This window comes from Atractosteus spatula, chromosome 9 (genome assembly GCF_055471065.1).
Source record: "Atractosteus spatula isolate fAtrSpa1 chromosome 9, fAtrSpa1.hap1, whole genome shotgun sequence".
NCBI lineage: Eukaryota > Metazoa > Chordata > Actinopteri > Semionotiformes > Lepisosteidae > Atractosteus > Atractosteus spatula.
Window position 1 is genome coordinate 9,380,557 of NC_142714.1, and position 23,523 is coordinate 9,404,079.

A 23,523-nucleotide genomic window follows, 5' to 3' on the forward strand; every position below is an offset into this window, starting at 1 on the left:
TCATGAGAACCATTGGGATGTGCAGTATAAATGCATCATCACAGATTGCCTAAGAAGGGGTGGCCCATTCTGTCTGGATACATTTAGACCCAAAGGGGGAAGGGAGGAAAGTGTTGTTGCCAGGCAGGAGGTCAAAACAGACAGAAAGCAAGTATGAACCAGGAAGATGGATGAGACACTTTTCACCGAAATGAAAGCTCTCCCCATTGTTCTTTATAGGATGCATTTGTTACAGAAAACCAACATTGGGTTTTCATGTACGAGCGCGAGTGTGATTAGACTTCTCCTTTCATGAGGAAAAACCTCAAGGAGCCCCGCTTTAGAAAGCCAGAAGGGAAACATTAAAATGACGAAAGATTAAATCAAATTGGAAGGCGAAAACTTTGGTCTCGAAGATAGTTTGTCTTCTTTAAATTAAAGCAAACAACGGCCTTCTCAAATAAATATCAACATCCTCCTTCTCAGACTGTTGTTTCTCACAGGCAGAAGTCAGGTAAACTGGGACAAATGTAAAATCTCCAGGTTAACTGAAAGGGCTGCTCAATCTTGGGAACAGGAACAGAGGACATGAAAACAGGCTCTAATGTTCTCCTACACTCAAACCTTTAAAAAGTGTTAACTTCAGCACATTTTCCCTGCTGACAAAGGGTTTCATTTGAAGTTCTTTCATTTGGCTAGAACTTCTGGGTATATTCCTGTATCATAATTACAATTCAGTTTGTGGTCTGAAAATGTACTCTGCTCTCATGATTGTTGTCATTGCATTGCATTTCAGTTGTTAGTTTTATAATTAAACCCATGAGAAACTATGCTACAGTTTTAATTTAGCATTTGAATGTTGGAATGTCAGAAAACAATACTGCTACAGTGAAAGTTGGACAGAACCAAGACATTCCTTTACTTTTGGTCTTCTTGCTAGCTTTTTCTTAGCTTTCTTCCTATCGGTGATGGTGAGGCAAAAGGAGTGAAGAGTGATTTGATGGAAAGGGCCCTAGCTGCTAAACACAAAAGGATTTTTTTTCCCCTCATCCTCTGCACTGAAGGCAGTGGGAGGGGAGGGGGCATTTGGCGATTGTGGAAGTGTACACAGTGATCTCCTCTAGACTTTACTCCCTGCCCCTTTCATTAGTGATGCCCATCATTCATTTACACTTCATTATAAACAGGCCTCATTACAAACACATGCAAGTGCTATGCAACTCCTTTTCTTCACCCCATTGTTGTCACTCTCAAAAGGTTTGCGTAATGACTCTCAAGCGACTGCTGTTCCCGTCCTCTCTGAAGAGTAAGAATGGTTACGCCAAGATACTCAGAGATGAGTATTTGAATGCTAATTATCACAGGTACAGTAACTTAAGAATCAATGGAAGATTCTACTGTCTGAACCTCGTATCACATTATTTCACTTTCTACCAGCTAATTCGTCCTCATTTTACTGACAACCATATTTTCAAATTCATTAAGCCTTGCCCACCACACCACTGTTTGTGTTACACATTGTCTGTAACACAAAACCAAAATGTGTTACTTTGAAATTGTGGGTTATCATTTTTACAAGACCACCCTCAGTCTTAAGCTGTTGATATTGCAGGCTCTTTCTGGGACTTAAGAAGCCAAATCATTAATGGACTGCAAATCCTGAGATTACAAACTTTTATTTCAAGGGAATTATTATTAATTATAAAGCTCGGAATATGATCCAGCCTCCATAAACATGTTTTCACGATGTGGTTCAATAAAACTTTATAAAATGTTTTATAATGTAGTGAGGCTTGGTCGACTGTGTGTTGTTCTGAACGTTTTAAGTGACTGACTAAAGAAGAAGGTTGGTAGAAAAGGAACCAGATGCTACCAGACAACTTTTATTTCACTTTTATCACAACCAGACGTTTTCAACCATACCAGACAGAGAAATTTCTTAAAACCTGGCACTTGGCTTGTGTATTAACAGAAAACCAAACCTAGGCAACTCTGGACAGAGCCCAGTCTGGCAATGGGTGGTCTATTTTAACATACAGTACCTGATTTCAGTCCTGACTATTAAAATTGATATTGAATTGAAACCATTGCTCATTCTTCATTTATTCCTCAGAGTATTACATTACCAGAGTAATGCTGGAACAATATGTTTTAAGTTTGGATCTGAAATGGGGTATTGGGATGTTTATTTAGAAAAGCATTCTTAGCAAAGGAAAAAAATACTAATCACAGTCAGCTCTTATTTTTATTGTTGTCTTCAACAAAATAACCAACTGCTACAGGATTATGAAAATAAACTGTTTGATTGGTATTTAATTGGCTTTTCCAGTTTAAGAAGCTGTCAGCTGGATATCAAGAGTTGATTATACGTTTTGTATCAACAATCAACTTGTTGTGCCCAAACAAAGCCATATTATACCTTATCAAAATGGATTCCTATTGTGTGCGATGGTTTTTGGTCATTTTCAGAAGTTTTGACCTCCCCCAATTAAAAGAAAGGCTAGAGAAAAGGACAAGGACTCGAAATTCTACAACTGTACAGTACTACCTCTTTCTGTGCTGCAATTCTTCACCTTAATGGTTTATAAAAACGCCTTCTCTCTCCCTCAGCGGAGTAACGCGTTTCACCAACGCATCAAAAATGTACTTTTCTAGAAAATGTATATTCACCATGTAGACGGATGGACTGTAAAGTTCCCTGTGAGTGCCCGCTGTTTGAACACTAGGCATGGTTGAGGTCTTAATTGACCGCTCTCGTTTCCCTGCTCCAAACGCCACATCTTGAAGCACTGCGAGACAGCACTCGCCACGAGAAGGGGCTGATTTATGCAGAAGGTTTTTTGGGGGTGGATTAAAGATTATGTTCATTAATTTGTCTGGGCACATGCATCAGGATAGCCTGCGGGTGAGTTTCTGACTCACGTCTACTGCCATTGTGAATCGAAACACCTCACCTGTCTAGATTAGCAGGAGGTGTGATGAGGACGACACCAAAACCGAAACCGAGATTCTGCTATAATATATGTCAGTGGGCTCAGATAATCTCGTACGCGATCATCTACTTTATTTCTAATATCTGCTTTTTAAATGTTACCTAATGCAACACGAACAATAAATGATAATCACATATTTCTAAAGAAAAATAGCATAAAAACAAAAACTATAGCTCAGATAATTTCTTTGTTACCGATCCAAACCATACTTAAAAACAACGCCGGAGGCAGTGAAATTGCAGTTCAAATTCCTACACGTTATATGGTTACCATGTGTATTCAGAGAAAGAAATAATCAGGTCAAGTATTTGTGAAACAGCACCGGCACAAACCAGATGTCACTTACACATGCTTATCATACTTTACCTTTTCAAAACTATTAATTAAAGTGAAAATACATTTAGGATTTACTGCATGAGTAAAATTATTGGACTTCTGTTCAGCAACGTCAAAAGAATGTGGCACATTGTTCTAAGACCGCGCTGAAAAACGTGGGGGAAAAAAAGGCAGCACATAGTAGTTTGTTGAATTGTTGAAAAATACATCTGGGCTCTTGCTAACAAAGCGATGATTTGTTATCTAAATTGCGTTACACTTTCTTGGCACAAGTTCTTTGCCTTCTGATTTAAGCGAATTCCACCAAAATGTAGAGACTGTCTAGCAAAGATTCACAAATGCCTTTATTTTGAATACGCACTGAGTGGATGTTTGAACTATTAATCCAAACACCCGTGAGATGCGCTCTTTCTGCTGTAATTAGACTGTTTTTGCCTCTTGACCCTCATCAAATACAGTAAATAATCCTTAAACCGCTGGATTGCCAGTACCAAGCCGCATCGTTCGCGACTTTTTACACATGTATATTTAAAAGTTTTAGTGGAGGGGATGCATCTGCTCCTTGACATAATTTTGGTTCCACCCCAAGGGGTTAATCCATCTATCTGTGCAAAAGCGGGTGTTGCCAAAAACACGTTTAAAAATCCCCATTTTAATCTATTTGTTCCTATTTAAATTTTATTGCATCGTTTTCCCAACTACAGAGAGTGAGAGAGAGCGAGAGAGAGAGCGACTGGCTTCAGGGGGCTGAGCGTCTCTTAAGCATGCAAGAATCAAAAAGACAAAAAAGTGGGAGTTTCCGAAAATAAAACCCATGCAAACCCTCAAAAATTTCCCGGTGACTTCAGATCCAAGGAGGTGGTCACATCTGCGCTCGCTGGATTTAAACTGCAAGGAAAACTTTCACTCGGAGCTGTGGGACTGCTTTAGCCTTTCGATCGCATCTCTGCAGTTGCCTTTTAACTTTGGAGAAGGAACATGAGATTTTACAGGCGGATAAGCACAAAAGTGTACCAATGATTTACGCCACAGGCGCTAAACTTTTCATTTTACAGAGCTATGTTATATATATTATTTTAAATTGATTTTATAGAAACAAGTCGTGCTTGGAAAAAAGTCTTTTAGAATCTGACGAGTGGTACAAAAGTTCAGTAACTGTGTAATGAGCGTCTACCTGTGCATTATGAAACGACGGAATCAAACTACCCTTCTCTCGTTCGCCAGTTATTTTTTGTTGACGATTTTTTAAAACCCTGCAGTACCCACAGAGAGGTTATGAATGCGGGTGACTTTCGTAAAAAGTGAATCTTGTTAAGCGTAATTGAAACCAGCTGCTATTTCAGCCTGATATTGGATAATTGCTTCTGTGGGTTGTTTTGTTTCGACGTTTAAAATGGACCGACTGGGCACTTTAATTCTGAGGGTATTAACTGTTGTACTACTGGTACGAATGTGTGACACTCAGAGGGATTTGACAGGTGGAAAGCAGGACAGCGCAAACACTCGCACTCTCTGGGACCAGGGTCGAGCGCGACCCAGGAGTCAGGGGGACAGTGCAGAGGTAACCAAAGACGGCTACTCTGCCAGACCACCAAGCGTAACCTCCTACCGGACACACCAGAATAGCTCGCACATAGGAAGGGGGACTCAGCCTCGTTTACCCCAGAGCAGAAATGCCCCGTCAACGCAAGGAAACAGACACACGACGGTCGTGGGAAGCAGCAGCCCCGTTGCACTACAAGAAAAGGATGCTGTGACCCATCACGGCAACGCTACCTTAACCTTAACCCGGGACGACACGCGAGTGTCCACGAAACAGCGAGTGATTTATCCATCCCAACACAGAGCCCGGATCAATTCCAGGCAGAGCCCTGTTACCAACGGAGACTCCAAACACAGGGCTGCAGGTTCGAGGCGTCTACTTGGGTAAGGTGATTTCCCCCTCTTTGTCCAGCGGGCTCCCTGCTAATATTATATTAATATGCACATTTAGTAATCAATTATTCAATGATTAATTGGATAAGAGATTTATGATGTGGACTATGCAGACTTAGATCTAATGTACATTGTCTGTAGTCTAATATCATGCTGAAATGTTAAATATTGTCAAGTCTTTGAATGACAGACGCTGAACGCGCTGCCAGGAATAATCTATGCATTGTTCAAATCAGCCTTCAAGGGTGAGGTAAAAAGTTAAGTAGGTACAAATGTCAGTGGGACTGTGGGATGTCAGGGAAAATCAGAATACACTTGGTTAGCTTTCCCAACAATCATGTTTTTTTGTGTTTTAAATAAATTACACAATTCTAATATGGAAATTCTGCTACATTTAAGTGTATTATGCCTTATTTTTTGCAGATGTATGAATTACATGTTTGTGTGAGGATTGCATTGTGCATATGTATTCACAAAAAGACTGTTGTTTGAATGTTGGCATTTTTGCTGCTTTTTTAAATTTTAAGAAGGGCTTTTGACAGCAGTTTGCAAATGCAAACATAAAAAAATAACATTTTTCTGAAGCGTGCTAAGCAGTATTTTCCATTTTAACCCTTACTGCTAATCTATTTTTTGCATTAATTCCAAGTTCTTCTTTTAATGTAGAACATCTACATTGGGGGGAGGGAAGATCCAACAGCAGGTCATAGTAAACAGCCCTTTGTCCTTGTTAATTTATGCATAGTTCATATGCAACAGTGCAGCGGACAAGAGGATGATAAATTAATGAAAATTTTGATCCACTCACCAAATTGCCACAAATGGAAACAAAGTAGTGAATGACTGGTTTCTGGTATGAAGATGGAAATAAGCTTGTGTCTAACTGACAGGCATCATTGTGTGATGGGCTTTGAATATGTAATTGGCAGGAGGGTGAAAGGTCTGATTTGATCCCAATCAAACGGGAAAAGCCATGTGACAAAATCCAAGATTTCTTTTGGGGGGGGGAATGTTAACTAAGGGAGACATATGGATGACAAGGAATGATGGATTACTGTCCATAAACGTAACACGTCTCTAAAAGCTTTACAGAGAGAGATTAGCTGGTTATTATATTACAGGTTTGCAGGTAAAATGCCTTTGTTTAATTCCTGTTTAGGGATTTAATTGAGAAAGCTCAAACTCTGTACTGCTCACTTGTTTTCTCATGTAGTCCATCTGCCCATTGGTTGTAGCACAGATTCTTCAACTCCTGTAACTGATCTCAACCCCTTGTTCTTCTTAGGTTTCAACACGATACCCCAAATCCCAAGAGTTCTGTCATTTGTTTTTTTCCTCAATCGGACCCCCTGGATTGTTTCTATGATTTGTATTTGTACTCCTCAGTAAATTAAACCATGTGCAGCTGAGCAGTACATCCGAAATTTGAAATAATGTAGCCTTGCAATGAAAACGATATACCCATCACTTGCAGAAGAATCAAGCAGCTAACCTGAAAACTGTACAATGGAAGCATTTTGGTATCTGATTTCACACCAAGCTCTTTGTACCTAAGCCAAACAAATTTCAGTTAGTTATTTTAACTGTGTGTTGTGGGAGTTGATGATGATGATAGTTCAGTAGTTTGGTACTGTACTTGCCTGGCAGAAAACGTCTGTAAGAATGAAATCTTCATGGACATGAGCCTGTTGGACCTGTCCCTTCTTGAGGCATGAGGCAGGGATCTGCTTCAAGGGTTAAGATGGAGTGAAGGGAGGGATGCGAAAGTAAACATATGAACGGTTATGAATGATGACTTTCGGCATGTCTAGCCCATCTAGGAGTTAGAAACGAATTGATCCAAGGATCCCATCCAGTCATTTACCGAAAGAAACCAGGGTATCAACTTTAACAACATGGTTGGATAGCTTGTTCCACACTTCTACAATCCTTTAGGTTTCAGAGAAAACGAGTAAGATAGTACTATTTATATGTTCTGTAGGTAGGTGTAAGTGGGCAAGATTAGGATCTGACCTCCTCCCTTAACTTTGTATGAAACTCCATGAAACGTACTGTATACAGTAGGTAGTTATTTAAATTGAAGCTAATTCCTAGCCATCTTGTAGACATGTCTGGGTAGGATCCTCATACCTATAAGCTACTGGCAGGTGATCTAGCAAGATCGGTCAGTTTCTGTCCTCTTGTTTTGTTTTGTTTTTTTAATTCTTAGAATGAAATTCATATTTCGTTTCCATCGGAAACCCCCAAAACTGCCACAGGTGGCAGTTTAAAAACAATCATGCTGGATTCATCATGCATGCCTTTTAAATATAATTAAAACGCATCTTGTTATTCCATTCATCCAATTTCTTAACACTTCAGGTTTACAGTTACCCAATTTAGGGTCGCAGGAGAGCCAGAGCCAGCAAGCAACAGGTGCAGAATACAGAATACACTCTGGATGTGATGCCAGTGCATTGCAGGGCTCAGATACAGACAGGCACACTCACACCAGGGTCAGTTTTCCCAGAGAAGATGAGATCACTTTATTGGCCATATAACATTTCTTGTATTAGGAATTGTCTATTCACATACCACAACTTGCTCTTAATCAGACACACAGACAGGAAGAGAAGTTTGGGGTCAGCCATTTGTACGGCGCCCCTGGAGCAGCTGGGGTTAAGGGCCTTGCTCAGGGGCCCAACAGAGTAGGATTCCTCTGCTGGCCATGGGATATGAACCAGCAACCTTCCAGCCACAGGCACAGATCCTTAGCCACAGAGGCACCCATGCAAATTAACCTACCAGTATGTTTTTGCACTGTGGGAGGAAACCAGAGCACCTGGAAAGACCCCATGGGGCAAAAACGGGGCAAAAATAAAAACTCCATGCAGAGAGCACCCAGGGACCCAGTGCTGTTATAAAGTGCCAACCACTGTGCCACTGTGCAGGCCCATCCTTGTCATTATCATACTTAATCAAACCAGGAAACATCCAGTTATGGAGCTTATCCAGGTTTCTGAAAATATGTCAAGATTTAGTGGGAATTGTTGTGGTTGTTTTTTCCAAATAAAAGGAATAAAATGCAATAATACAGTACATACACGCTTCTCTTATGAAACACATGGATTCTAATAAATGATTTGGAATATGCCACGTTGGGAAATCCAAGTCCTGCATTCCTGTTTTAATTGCCATTTGATGAATCTTGTGAAATATTTGAATAACATTCTAAGCAGTAACAGCAAAAAAAGTAGTCATACACTGTAGGGAACATTGGTACTTGACAAGGCATGCATTCAGTCACCATCTGACTCATTTCTTTTAAGAAACAAATCTGCTTGTAAGTGAATATTTCTTAGTCATTCTTCAACTGAACATTAATGACAAATTTCCTTTCGGTAATTGGCCCCCCTTTTGTCAATGTGTCTGTATGCTGATGTCTGATATTCTTGCCCCCAGGGAGAGAGAATTTGCAGTATACCTGTACTCTTGCACAAAAGACTAGTAGGCTGGTTTCAATATCTGTGTTAATAAGCTGGAACAATTAATACACAGCAGTTTTCTATGCCTTTAAAAACGAGATATTGGATCGTATCTGCCTTTAGAGCATTTATACAAAAATGCTTTACATGATTTTGTCTGGCTACCATGGGGCTCAATCAGTAAGACAGGGGATTCCTAGAGACCAGATATCACTAGTGTGAATGTGGGCTCATGTCATTAGGTGAATATGACCAGGATTCCCCTGGCTGTGGCACCATAGTTCAATGGGTTTCAATATGTATGAGTGTCTTTGGTCAGGGCAACTGGATTCCTTTTAGCTTGCCAGTAAATGATCTTGTAGTGAAACAGATGCCTGTCTGTGTCTTTGTCTAGCTTAGTTGTCAGTGCTATGGGCATGAAGTTTTAAAAAAAGAGCAGATGATCCAGCAAGTGCTTCTTATTGAGAATGTCTTCATCTCTCCTTTGCATGTATAGCTGTATAATAAAAGATGTTGTTCCAAAATAGGGGATGAAAATCAAAATGACTGATGAGGGTTTTAATGGCTATCTAGACTAGAATTCCTCACACTAAAATCTTTGCATTACTCTTATAGGGCTGAAAAAGATCTAGTCATGATCACCTTTTGTTGTTCTTGTGTGATTTGTATCTTGCATTCTTGCAGCATGGGAATATCCTATTCAAAATCTTTACTTCCCTCAATGTAGCTGCTATATGTTGCATTTTGTCTTTGCTTTATTGTGTAATCTCATGTATTCAGATTCTGCGGTATTTTATCTACATATGCTACCGTTTTGTATTTGAGTGTACATATTATTCAATATGGCTTTTTAATGTTCCTTGTAAGTTTGTACAATAGGAATGTGGAATAAGAGAGGCCTTGCATGACAGTAATAATGAGTAAATAAAACTCAATGAAAGCAATCCATGCCTTTGTTCCATGTTAGTCTTAACACAACAGCCTCTAGAAAATAACCAGGTCTTGGCAGAGTGATGGAGTCATGTTTGCCAAATGGTAGGCTGACTGAGTGATTAGCAAGTGCCGCAGCCCATGTATTCCTCCTGGTTTTGTTATTTTCTGAAAAACAACTGATCATAGAATGTTGTTGTTTTGAACCTTCGGTGAACTGTTATAAACCTTTGGTGAAATGTTTGTCAGGCTCTGGGACACGTTTTGCTCATTAGATATGAAATAAATACAGCTGGTTGGTATGAAGACAATTTGAAAAAGGCTACAAGTGCTTTTTATTTAAAAATGTCTCATTCAAAACAGAAGTTTTCATCTGCATTTGTATAAAGGACTCGGAGGCTCTTTGAACACACAGAAGGTGTACTGTGTACACAGCATGCTTGTTGATAAACTGGGGGGTTAGGGAAAATGGAAATGCTGTGTTATTGCTCAACTTTTAATGCATTAAGTTGCATGAAATGTGTTTTTTGCAGTGGAAGAAAGAGGAGACTTGAAAGCTTAATTTTGCAGGGCCTCTGTGCAAAAACTATACTGACTCAAAACAAGTGCATTAACCAATCCTATGTCCTCTATATACAGTCTTTTAAAACTAGCATTTGGCCTATTTAGCCTTTTAACATCTACCTGGTAATGACATTACATTTGTATTTTTTTTTTATTATGAGCATTATTATTGTATTATAAGCAAACATAAACCGAGGAATAGGTGATCCACTCAAAAAATAATCAAGATTGGTTTAATCATACTATAAGTTTGCAGATTTATGTTCTAGGTGTAGCTGATGTATTTATCAGTCTTTAAAGCATGTGAACCATATTCCACAGCATCTATTGCAAGGTGCACCAACATTGTTCCTGGAGCGCTGAGGTGTCTACATGATTTCACCCAATGGCGTTCAATGGCAATGACTTTTTTCAATGACAGAAATTTAACCACTTACGGAAAGCTAATAATCTTTTAATCTTGCAGTATTTATTAGTCTAGCATTTACTGCAGCCTTTTGCAGCTTGGAAAACCACACAATTTATATATAGAGAGAGGAGACATTTTCCATTATTGAAATAACCACTGTATTCCAAAATTACGTACAGGAAGCAATAAACTCTTTGACCTGTCTGAAGGCCCTACATTCCAGACTTGAGACCCATTGAACATTTGTCATAGGAGCTGGAGGGTGACGTGTGTGTATATACAGTATAAATACATTTAGGGCTCAGAGACCAGTCACATGCTTTTTCAGAGTCTTCAAAAGAAATGGGACAGAATCCCACAAGACTGCATCTGCAAACTGGTTGAAAGTGTTCATCACGGACGTACTGCTTATGATGATGGCCACGCGTATCACTAGCCTGTGGTCATTTTACTGATGGTATATTTTTTGACATTTTGTACAGTGATGCCACTTGCCTTTTTTAAGGTACTGAACTTTGCTTTCCCCGTGAGAAATGCTTGGGACTTTATCCCAGGGCATTTATGCAGCTTGTCAGTTTGAAATGTACATCTGCTTAGTTTCATGCGAAATGTTAACGTAATGCTGGCTTGTACCATGCTTTTAATACAGGTTTGTGGAATTCAGAGACGCCCAGCCTGACTGCGTAGTTCACTGAAATCAGTTTTTCATATCCTGCTAAAGTGGCCTATAAATGAGTAAGCATAGTTCCGTTGCTCATAACCATGTAAACAATCTGGTTTTGGGCTTCAGTATTGCAGTTTGTAACTTGTCATATTTCCTGTGCCTGGAGATTTATGTATTGCATAGGGTGCTTTATCGCCCTCACGCTGTTTTTCCTGAAAGGTCACATAACCTTCCATTCTTTCAGTTTATGACACTGCTGTACTGTATATAGAACATAATTGAATGGTCGTATTACAGAGTTCCTGGTGGAGTTACATTCTTTGCTTAAATATTGGGTGTAATTGAATTACATGCACTTATGTGTCTCTAAGGTATCTTTTGGTTTCAGATGTGGAGTTAACTTTTCTGATTTAAGAGAACTGCAAACAGGCAGACTTTATCAGATCAGCTCTGACCATGTATTGCTTCTGGTTGTAAATTTTGTATGTACAGGACAGACCTGGCAAGTCCATTTTGATCTTTTGATCTTTTCTTTCTAGGCCCAATGTGTGCGGAGGACATTGCTGTTCAGGATGGGCTATAGCACCAGGGACAAATCGATGCATAAAGCGTAAGTATAAAAAATGGATTTTGCCACCACTTTTCACTCTCTAAACAAAGATGAGCAGAGTAGGAGATACTTTCTGTTTGGATCCCTACTGATGCTACAAGTTGAGTTATGAGGTGTGCTGAAGACGAAAGATGGAATTGTGTCTCATCTCGAGATATCCAGACAACCCCTTCTGATTCAACCGTACGTTCACTTGGAGAAAGGTGGTCAAAACAGGCCATGGTGGAAAGTGAGTACAAGCACAAGTAAGTAAAACGAGATTCTGCGAAAGGCAGTGGAAACTACTTTTTAAAAAAAAATCTAGTTTTTGTTAGACAGAAACTAAAGCTGTATTTATGCCCAACGTGTATACATCTGAGCTTATGGAATCTGAGGAATACAGCTGCTAACAGTAATGAGCCAGCACAGTAGGAAGAAATTTAACGAATGAGGAAATAAACCCGACCAGTTGAAATCACAGACCCAAATCAGAGAGCATTTTAAAATAACAGAAAACTGTGTCCTTTTTCTGTAGACTAACTTGTTTTTAGAGCATTACGTACTGTGGCTCTGCACTAACAAGACTCTTAATTGTACGGTGAAGTTTGAAGATTTATGATGCACTTAATGTGGAAAAGGGCACCAATGAACAAGAATCTTTATTCCGAGAAGCGTCTGGAACACAATGAATTTTCTCAGATGTCCGAAGCAAAACCCCCTCTATACTGTATTTACACGTTTTTCACAGTACTATTTGCATTCATGGAGTTTCTCCAAAGTCGGCAAACTTTCCAATTTTCATAAGAAACAAAGCATTCACTGGCCGTTTGGATCACTGGCCGTCAGTCAGTTTGCCTTTCCTCTGCTTTGGAGAATGTTGACAATTCCAGGCACTTGATAAAATAGCAGCGCACTGGTTTTCATTTCTCATACCAGTGCAAAAATGCTGTCGAAACAATGAAGATAAGCAACACTGAGGTGGAAAATACTGCTGTCCAGCGTAGTACAGCAATAAAATTTTAACGACCTCTCACAAGGGTCCTTCGCAAATTCTTATGGAAGTTTGACAAGAGAAGTTTTCATAGTGCCGCTAGCTTGCAGGGAAAAAGCGTCTCAAAACTGAGTAATTAAAGAGTGAATCCACTGCCCTCATCTAATGTGGTAAATAGATTTTTTCTTTTATGGATTTGTGGGTTTCAAGTTGTTGTTGTCCAATTTTTTGAAGGCAGAAAAGAATATTTCAAACATACAGTAACCACCAGCAAAGACTTCTTTGAAATTCTCAATATCTGGTTGTTTTGAGAACCTGTTACTTTGTTGGATTACCTTATCTATACTTTTAAGGTTAGAACCCAGAACTTTCTTTGCCTTCACTGCCAATGGGCAAGAAAAAGAAATATTTTTGATGTTCATAGCTTTGTTTTGCAAAATGTCATGAATGCCTTTTTTTCCCTGATGTGAAATCTGAGTTTTTAGAACTCAGTCCAAGTGTGATCTTAAGAAAATGAAAAGAATACTTTTTTCAACTTCGTTTAAACCCAAAATATGAGAAGTTACTGAACAGAATGACATTCAGCGAAAATGTGGGGAAAAATATTCAGGTGGTGCTGGGCCTTTTTTTAGTTTAGTTTCCCAGATTGGGAGCAGTTGTAAGTGTTTGCTCAGCCACAATAAATAAAGAAAGTGCCGGTTCCTTGAATTACCAATTGCAGTTCTTCGTTGATTTATGATCAGGTTTCATAAGATGTATGTAGGGTCTGCCAATTGTCATTAAGGAAGTAATTTTTTTAGCTGTTTTTAGTAGTCCGGTTTTTATGGGGATTCCAGAAAGAAATGCAAAGCTATGCAGGGCTACACAAGTAGAAAAGGTAATTGAATGACAATACCCTGTATATAGATATTCACCTCTCTTTTTAATTAATAACCGTGCAAAGATACAGAAGTATCTTGTCATATACTGCAAGTCACTATACCAATCTTTCATCCAGCCCTAAACTTTTTCTTTTGCTCTTGCGTTTTGCTAGCACAGTAATATCTGGCATGTTAAAGGCATTATATCAAAATTAATTCACAAAAGGGAGAAAATAAGGCATTTAATAAGTGAATTCAACCTTTGATGAGCATATTTGCCAGTCCTAAATGCAGTTGTGTGGTTGTGGGCTTTGTTGATGGAGAATGACAGCTGTAGACGTCCCCCCAGAGAGACCTTTTCATCCCAGCATGTGACTGCCGTGGTACTAGAGGGATGGTTCCTTTATGTCTTTCTTCTTCCTTGTACAGAAGGATGGACACAAGCACATGAACCGCTTATTATCAAGAATAGTGCTCAAGAATTCCATAAGTTAAAATGGAGAGTGGAACAGGAGTCGCCACACAAAAAAAAAAAAGCTGGCAAATATTTTGAACTGAAAAGAAAATAAAGAACCTCTTCAGACCTCATACTTTAAACACACTGCACCATCTGGTCTCTTTTACTTGTTTGGCCCACACCCAGGTGAGACCATCCAGTAAGCAAAGTAGCTCCTGCAATGACCCAGACCAGCGCCAACTCGGTGAGATGGGCTGCTCTGGTAGCACTCATTGTTGAGACCTCCACCACATTGGGAATTCTCCACTCGAAAATGTAAAAAAATTGGGCCCTTTGAAAGATGAAACGCAGAGGTTTTCATATTGGGGGACCGTTCACAGAGCATGCTTAGAAAAGAAGTGAAAAGAACCAACTGAAATACAGTATGAACAGAAAAGAATTGAACAGTGCCTATTCCAAAATGGTAAAGCGCTAGTGGAACCCAGTGTACATAGCTCTGGGAGTTTTGCTTAATACTATAAGATTTTGATCTTTTGAAAATATCTGTAATAAGCTTCTTTCAGTTTGGAGGATCTGGTGTCCTAAGTTAAGTCGTTACAATGGCCCCTGTTCTAAATCATGCAGTTGGTCAAATGAAGCCAAATTGCTGCTGTGGCATTGTATAGATAGGAGGTGGTTTGATGCCTGTCCAGAAACCTCGAAATGTTATTAAAAAGATGGATGTTTTTTTTTTTTTTTAAAGGCACACTGGCTGCTGAAGCACAATAACATAAAGCGAGAGATTAAAGACCTGTGCGAAGGGGGATGAAATTCTAGCTGCCAGGTTGTCACTGATAATTTGAAAGAGAAATGTCCTTAATCCCCTCGCTTCTTCAGTAGTTGCAGTCAAAAGAGAGACAAAGGAAATTTGTATCTGGGTCCACATGGTATCTCCTGGCACTGGAGGTTTCCCTGCAGAGCTGGAGGTTTGTGGCTTTCATTTCTTGTTTCTTGATATCCATCATGGATTCTTTAAAAAGAGCCGTTTAAACGGCATTCCCAGTGGAGAAAGTGGAAGACAGAACAGGGATCAGAGCACAGAACAAAAGGACATTCATTCATCTGCAAAGCATGACATCTAATGTAGAAAATGTTGGGCATACAGTACTCTAATATGTATTTTTTTTTTAATCAGTGCGATAATTAACCACAGCAGTTGAAACCCATTTTGGAGGAGGAGTAATACACAAAAAAATAAAAACGTTTCTAAAAAGTCAGCCGCTTGTGTATATTTTTTTTATAAAGGAGACGACTGCATGCATAAGAAATAACTCGACAGTGCCTTGGGGAGCTGTGAAATCATTTTCAGTGTTGAACTCCTAAAATGTTTGTATATTAAAACATTGTTTAGGCACTGCTCTTAATTCTTTTATGAGAAGCCAGGTTTCTGAAACCTGGTCTACCTTATTCCTAAAACTCAGTTCATAGAACAAACTATTACGATTATTAGCAAAGCTCAGTTTATACTCTGCTAGAGCAGATGGACATCGTAAAGCTGGTATCAGTCCAGAGATAGCCTTTATTATCTCCTTTTAAGACTTTCTAATCTTATTTATTATTAGTTCCTGTTACAATTGAAAGTTGTTTAAATATGGATATCCAAGAAAGTCACCACCTGTTTCTCCCTCTTCTAAAATGTCCTGGTTTCTCATTATATCAGATAAATTAAGGTAGTGACTCAGCAGTTTTGAAGACCAATAAGCCCTGCAACAGTCTGAACTGCAGTACACTGAAGTACAATAGCACTTGTTTTTCTAAGACGGCAGTCTTTAATTGCTTTACTTAAGGCGACTTATGTAAAAGTGGTCTTTGAGCAGAAATCGAACTGTAAAATCCTTCACCTGAGACATTTTCAGTTCTCAGATGCATTTTTTGGTAAAAAAACAAAGTTCTGTTTTTTTTTTTAAAGAGGACTGCCAAATGATATCTGATGGAAGCGATTATGGTTTCAAATACAGGAACTTAAGTAAAAGTAAGTAATTGTGGTGTAAATTTGTCTCAGAGAATGACATCAGAACTGACCTTTTGGGTTGGAACCAGTAAACACACATTTGGTGCTAATTTCCAGAAATGAAAAGCAAAGTTGTCTAGCTTCCAAATGGGTGGCACTCCAGGAACTATGCCGTTCCTTTTTATTTGTAACGGTGAGCCATGGTAAATTCAATTGGTGTCCTCCCACTGGGATTAATAAAATAGGGCACTAATGATACTGGCACTGCCTAAATATAGTTGTCATCTTGTAGTGCTGGAAACAAAACATCCTGCTAAAGACCTGTATTAAGGGGGCATCTTATAAAATCGGTAATTATAACTAATGAGGATTAAGCTGTATAAACCAAGGTATACTGTATATTTGGTGCTTCCTTTTTGTTTAAATGGCTGATTCTTTACATTTCATGTTTCCATGCAGTTCAGTGCACTCCTTTGAAAAGGAGTTTGCATTTTGTGCGTCGGTGAGGTCTGCTGCAGCAGTTTTACATCTGTTCTTTAAAAAAAAAACACCCTTTCACACCAGGAGCAGCAGGCCCACATGTAAAAATAGAACCAATTACATACTATCCTGAGTGCTTTAGTGCTTTGTGGCCAGAAACCGATTTCAATTTGGGCAAATTCTGTCAAATGGAGAGGAAGACAAGCCTAAAATCTGGTAAATGTCTAGCAGACTACTGCACTGCTGTGTTAGACACTTTACAGCAGGGTACATTGCAATGAGCAAAAGGAGAAAGTTAATCATGAAGAAATGACCCTTTTGAAAGGCCTTCATTTTGAAAGGAGAATGATGCCCAGAGACCTGCTTTGTGTGTTCAGTTAGTGGATCTACCTGAAGATATGCTTTTTCCCTGTAAAGTGTCTAATGAATCAGTAACCTTCCAGGCGTGGCAGTATGGCAGGGGTTGCTGTTAAGGACGTCTATATAGAATTTCAACTAAATGGGCTCAGCAGCCATTGCATTTCCAAAGAGTAGCCACTGTGGTCAGCACATTTAAAACATACCTGTCTTTCACCTGGTGCTTTGCAGGGGGGACTAATTTTGTTAAAGAACTTACACTAAAAAACAATTTTTCACATTTTTAAAATGCCAACTGGATAGGCGCTTAATGGTGGGAGATTTCATAACTGTAGCTAATTAAAAACTCTTTCCCAATGAGATGTATTATTTTTCATTGAGCATCTTGGCTACTCTGGTAACTGAACTTCTTGCCATTTCCATGTATTAATTGCAATTAGGGTTGTTTTCTAATTGTTATTGTTGTACCCAAGGGGGGGGGAGGTGGGGAGTTCAGTAGTGTTGCAGATGTGCATTGTGCTTGAAATCTAACAGGTTTAGACCAGCCTGGAATGATGGGGAGTGATAATACTGTGCACCTTGATTAATAATAGCAGAGAGCTGATGTCTCAGGCTTTCTAAGATTACAGAAATTCCTCAGCTCACTATAATAAATCACCATGGGTGCTTGATTTGAGTCTTAAATACTCAAAGCTTTTGCAGCCAAGTGAAATAAAAAAGGAAATTCTTAAATGTTTGGTTGCCTTTCATTTGGATTTCTTAAGGGGCCAGAGGTGGAAAATAACTTATTGATATAATAGTCCACTTTATTTAAAGACACACATTATTCAGGTGTTTGATATTGCATAATTCCAACCCTATTTTTAGCAAGCACACATATTATTCTGTTTCGAGCCCTTTAAATTTTAACATGAACGTCGATTTTGGTTGTCGAGATGGTGCATAATAATTTGCATTCCCAATAGGAAAATCTATCTTAATTGTTAGAAAAGTATAAAATCTATTTTATGCACATGGGTTATCTCCTTTTTCAGTTCAGGAACTAAATGACAATGGAAGACCGAACCAAATTGATTTGACCCACTTTCCAATCATCAGTAAAAATCTCACATCAAGTACCAGTTTGTCTTTGTCAGTGGCTTCTTGGGTTTGTCCAACAGAAACCTCATTGCATGCTATATTTACAATTTGTTAGTAATGAATGGGTGGGAGAAAAATTTAATCCCAGATTAGATTCTAAACACATGAGACCACAAGTGTTCATGTGTTCATAGTCCAAAAATGAAAAATACTGGCACTCACATCTGTTCTTCCACTTACATAATATTGTAACTCAGATAATATGCTGTGTATATGAAACAGTTATTTAATTATCAGCGAACCAAGCCCTTAAAACATGTGTAGTTATTTAATAGGGATCTCCAGGCCAGTGCATTTTTAACTGTGCACGTTTTAACTTCAGAGAAAGTATATGGAAGGTTTTGGCCCATTAGCACCAGTCTGAGAACGGTCTTGCTTTACTGGAGCTCCAGTATGGCTCAGCTGGTAAAGGTGATTCAAGTAGTTCAGGTGGGTAGCTGCGTCAGCATGCGTAGGCTGCAAAGGAACAAGTAATAGGTTTATTCCATGCTGAAAAAAAGAAGAAAGAGAACACAACGTTTCGGCCGTGGAGCCTTCTTCAGGTGTGACACCTGAAGAAGGCTCCACGGCCGAAACGTTGTGTTCTCTTTCTTCTTTTTTTCAGCATGGAATAAACCTATTACTTGTTCCAAGGTGATTCAAGTGTGAGGTGGGCTGTAAGTTACAGACGTTGGGAGTCTTGCATTTTCAGTTTGGGATTAGTGCACCAAAGGTCTTTTGCTCCCAAGAGAAATGGAACAATCTGTGGCTTGTAGGTGTCACGGATGTCGGAAAGGCACGCTGTGGAATGGCCAGGAGAGAAATAAAGACCTTATGCATAGCAGCAAAATGGGGTTTAGCTCGGGCTCAGGAGGTCAGACAGTGTCGGGTAGAAACCTTTGCCCTCAGGCCGCGGAGGAGATGCTCAATGCTGAGCGAGGAGCAAAGGGTGACCCAGAATTATATAGCCCCACACAAAGACACACCAGAAGGACAAGAAAAGCACAGGGAAACTACTGTAGGAACAGGACAGAGTAGGATCACCCTCTAGATGCAGAGGGCGTGACAGTAGGATGGCAGAAGGCTTGTGGGTACTGCTGCACGCAGCTGTAGTGCTTAAAGCACTCCAAAGGATGAACAGCTCAATGGGTGGGCGGGCCGGAGGAGCCAGTCTCCTCTTCTTCATTCTCCCTGTCTGGGGAAAGGGAACAAAACTTGCTTTATTTTCATCTTTATTGCTCTGTCCTGTGAGGTCCCAAAATCCCTGTGGACATATTACACTTCACATTCTAACCAGCCAGCCAGAACCATAGAATTTCATTGGGTTTCTCCCAAGATGAAGAACAAGCAGTGGCTTACTGAATCACAGTAAATCAGGAATTTTGGGGAAGGGATTCTCCTCCTACTTTTATACCATGGATGTTTGATGAGTTAAGGAGAAATGTGACTTAATCTTTATAGGCTGAATGGAATGTAGGACTGGAATAATAGGGTCTCTGTGGTCACCACGCAGTTGCTGCGATAAACTCATCCATCAAGTCCATCCCAAGTTATTATAAAGGCTAACTTTATACACAGATTAAGCCTTCATCTTATATATAATGAGCACAACTGTGTAAAAATGCTTTGGTTGTACTCCACTAACTATACATCGATTCCATTTTTATTGTGTGTAATTACAGTTTAGTCAGCATGGCAGACTGGAACAGTTTAAACCCATAATGTGGTCCATTTTATTTTATTATGTGCGATATTTCGCTAAAAGCAGCTAAGTGTAGAAAAACCTTTGCCAAAGTGGACCACAGAGACCAGGATTATAACCTGGAAAGAAGTAAATATCCTGCTTACCATAGGGTGGCAGTTTTGAAAATACATCTTTTTGCAAAAAAATAAAGGTAAAATCGCTTCCAAGCTTTCTTGAAGACCTAATGATTGACGGAATGAAAGGCGGTAGAAAGGAGTTTCTTTTTGATTGCTTTCCAGCTTTCCTTGGCCTGCTGAGCTGCTTAGGGCCCCATCCAACCTTAAAATAACTTTTCATGCATAAAGTCTGCTTCTCTGTCCAAAAGACAATCTCACCCTCGTACAGAATTCTTACTTAATTTGATCATATCCACACTGCTATTAGAGAAAGATTAAAACCTTCCACTTTGGAGACACCATTAGTAATCTTGTATGTTTAGTTTCAAGTGCCGGTTGCTTGGCCAAATGCAGTGTAACAGTTACTTCATTTAAGTAACGTCATGCTGAACATATGCAGAAGTAGTTTGGTTTGAAATCTGTTAAACAAGAAAAAAGAAAAAGCCTCCACAGGATTAGTGATGCTAAAGTGATACTTCCTCTTCTGGATGCTGCTGTCGTTGGCGGAGTTGGTGTGGACGATTCGCTGCTTATTTTTTTTTAGAGATGTTTCTCTCGTCCCCTTCAGGAGATGCATTATGCAGTTCTGTTTAAGTAAAAAACAGGAGACTTTAATAAAAAAAATCTGATACAGGAAGGGGATATTTAAATGTCGGTGTCTGATTTAAAGAATGACAATTAAAAATGGTGTGGAGCACTTCAAGTATCATAATGGCAATGATTTAGCAGTTAATAATTAATTTATTACACTTATATAGCACTTTTCTGGACACTTCACTCAAAAGCTTAACAGAAGAGAGGGATGAAGCCAATTTATAGATGGGGATTATTAGGAGGCCATGACTAGAAAAGGTCAAGGGGGACATTTGGCCAGGACACTGGAATTATTGCCTTTACTCTTTTCAACACTATGGGATTTTTAATGATCAGGGAGAGTCAGGACCTCAGTTTAACATCTCGTCTGAAGGATCGCTTCTTTTTACAGTATAGTGTCCTCATCACTATACTGGGGCATTAGGACCCCCACAGACTGCAGGGTGAGCGCCCCCTAGCACCTCTTCCAGCAGCAACCTTAGCTTTCCCAGGAGGTCTCCCATCCAGCTACTGGCCAGAATCATAGGTACTTAGCTTTAAAGGGTTGCCAGTTGTGAGTTGCAGGGTGATATACTGTAGCTTTACCTTCCAGTTAACACTTACTCTTTTCATTTTGCAACACTTATTGTGTATCAATTTAAGATTCATTAAGGACCGAGTCCCCACCACTGTCCTGTTGCTCACATTATATTACTATTTAAACTATATACACACAATTGTGGTGAAACAAATAGTTTCAGCAGGTTCCGAAAATGTTTTAGACAGCCAAGGCTAGCGGGGCCTCCTGGGCTGTAAGCACTGAGAGAAAAAAGACTCACTGTGCGTAATATACTGTAAAAACGGTTCATTCATTTTTGTATCCTTTGTAAGTACATTTAGTCTTAATTACTCAATTCACCTGTGTTCCCAACATATGCTTACAAGCTTTTCAGTTGCTAAGAAAATATTTAAAATCAGTGGCTAGCACAAGATGCAAAGCAGAGATCTAATCATATACCACTGGAAAGCAAGGTTTGGATTCTTTTCAATGTGGATAAATGTTTGACCACAATCTTGCCTTTAAATCGGGTCTTAAAAATGAGATCATTTGCAGAATATATCAAGAAAAAAAAACATTTGCTGCTTATGTGTGAAAGCATTCGCCTTTTCACTTCAGGTGTGTTTTTTACAGTATGTGTGTAGTGGCAGCTCTGTATGTATCTTGGATTCTTCTAGGTATGTGGTTCAGCGGGAAACGAAATAATTACAGTACAGACCTCTGTGCAGTACTGTGTCAGAAAGGACTGTTTTTCAGGGCTTCGGTGAAAACCTAGGAGGTTAAGCGGTTACCAGTTCAGTGTCATAACTCTGGCTGACTGTCAGGAGAGCTTTGTAGGCCGTTAGACAGCTCTGTAATCGATACAAACCATGGCCAGCACACTTTGTTATTGAGGTTAGGGGCTGGATGCGCTTAATTTGTTAGACAAACCTTTGCTGCTGTTTAGAAGCCAGCTGTTTTCAGTCTCTGCCTCAAATGCCATTCAGTCCACTTTGGACTGATCTTCCGGTTACTAACTACAATAGTTCATCTAAGCTACCTTTGTCATCAAGATTGATTTTTCTAATTTTGTCTTCTGATTGAAGAGGAAATTATATGAGAAACTTCTATATGGAAAAAAAAACTTCACTGGAATGCAAACATGGTTAAATAAAAAAAAAACCCTCCTCGATGTTTTGCATCGTGGAATTAATATTGTGATTCAAAAAGACGATACCTGGATTCGAGTATCCTATGACCTCTGTTTACTGCGAACAATAAAAGCCAACAATGATATAATTCTTCGGAACATGTAATTGTGCTGCATTGAAGGCGTCTTTTGTCACTGTCAAATATAAACTCTTAGGTATTGTAACGAACAGTTCTTTCCGGACCCTATGCGGACGACACAATCTGAAGAAGTGGGGGAACACTAGGGAAACGTCATGCAGGAATACGGGGCTGAAGACAGGGGGGCGTGTCCAAGGTGCGCTGGTGCACGGGGAAGGTGTGGCCGAGGCGAACAATCCGAGAGAGTAGTCCTTAGGGATAATCCAAAACGCAAGGGTAAGTCCAAAACCAGGAGATCCATCAGAACAAGATAAAAACCACGAAGGCCGGGTCGGAACCGGCGGACGGGGAACAGGAACGGGAACAGAGGTTAAAACCTTAACGGGACCAGGCGCTTCCAGGTCCCGGACTCGCACGATATGGAAATCAGATGCAGAGCCCGGATGAGCGTCAGCGCCTGGCTTTTAAGGTGGGCTGGGAATGGGAAACAGGTGCAGAGAATAAAGTCTTGAGTGAAAGGGCTGGAGCACCCTTTAGGAGGGGGGACTATAATCGTGACAGGTATCCAAAATATCTATAATTTAGAGCTGTTATTGTAAAAAAGAAAACTGTCATCTCTGCCAAAATTGATTAGATCTTAAATATCTCTGCCTGTTAGAGCCAAACTCTGCCACTCAGTTAAATCGGGCAACCGATTGGCAGCCTTTTTGTCCTGCCTCCCCTCTCTGGTGAGTAATAACTAAAAATGATTACTGGTGAGTAATGGCCGGAAAAAAACTCTGAAGGTAAAGAGGCATTACACACACAGACAAGCCCTGATGTACACTGAACAGCACTAAAGTACCAAATAAGTTGTCTAAAATAAGTGATTTGATTTCAGTTTGTGCATCACACAAAATTACTGAAATGTTTGAAGTCAAGGTAGTGACAGTGTGTGTTGTGCTAATGGCTGTGAGCCTCAGTCACCTATCCTGGGAGAAAGATTCCTCAAGGAACCTTCGAGGCATGAGTTAGAAACCATGGTTCTATACTGCCATTGTAGAACTTTGATTTAACCGGCACAATAATCCAATCATTTTATTGAAGATCCTGTAGGTTGTAACAATGAGTAGTAAGTGGCATTTGTTAACTAGGTTAAAGTTGGG

General features: G+C 39.6%; 1 protein-coding gene across 1 annotated transcript in view; it reads left to right on the forward strand.

The window, feature by feature from the left end:
• Positions 1–4,027: 4,027 nt before the first annotated feature.
• LOC148828113 (latent-transforming growth factor beta-binding protein 2-like) overlaps positions 4,028–23,523 on the forward strand; it is a 131,047-nt gene continuing 111,551 nt past the window's right edge. Inside the window, exons 1-2 of the mRNA XM_088925771.1 lie at positions 4,028–5,234; positions 11,814–11,884. Coding sequence (XP_088781897.1) covers positions 4,702–5,234; positions 11,814–11,884 — 604 coding nt within the window. The 5' untranslated portion in view covers positions 4,028–4,701. The remainder of the gene's footprint in view (positions 5,235–11,813; positions 11,885–23,523) is intronic.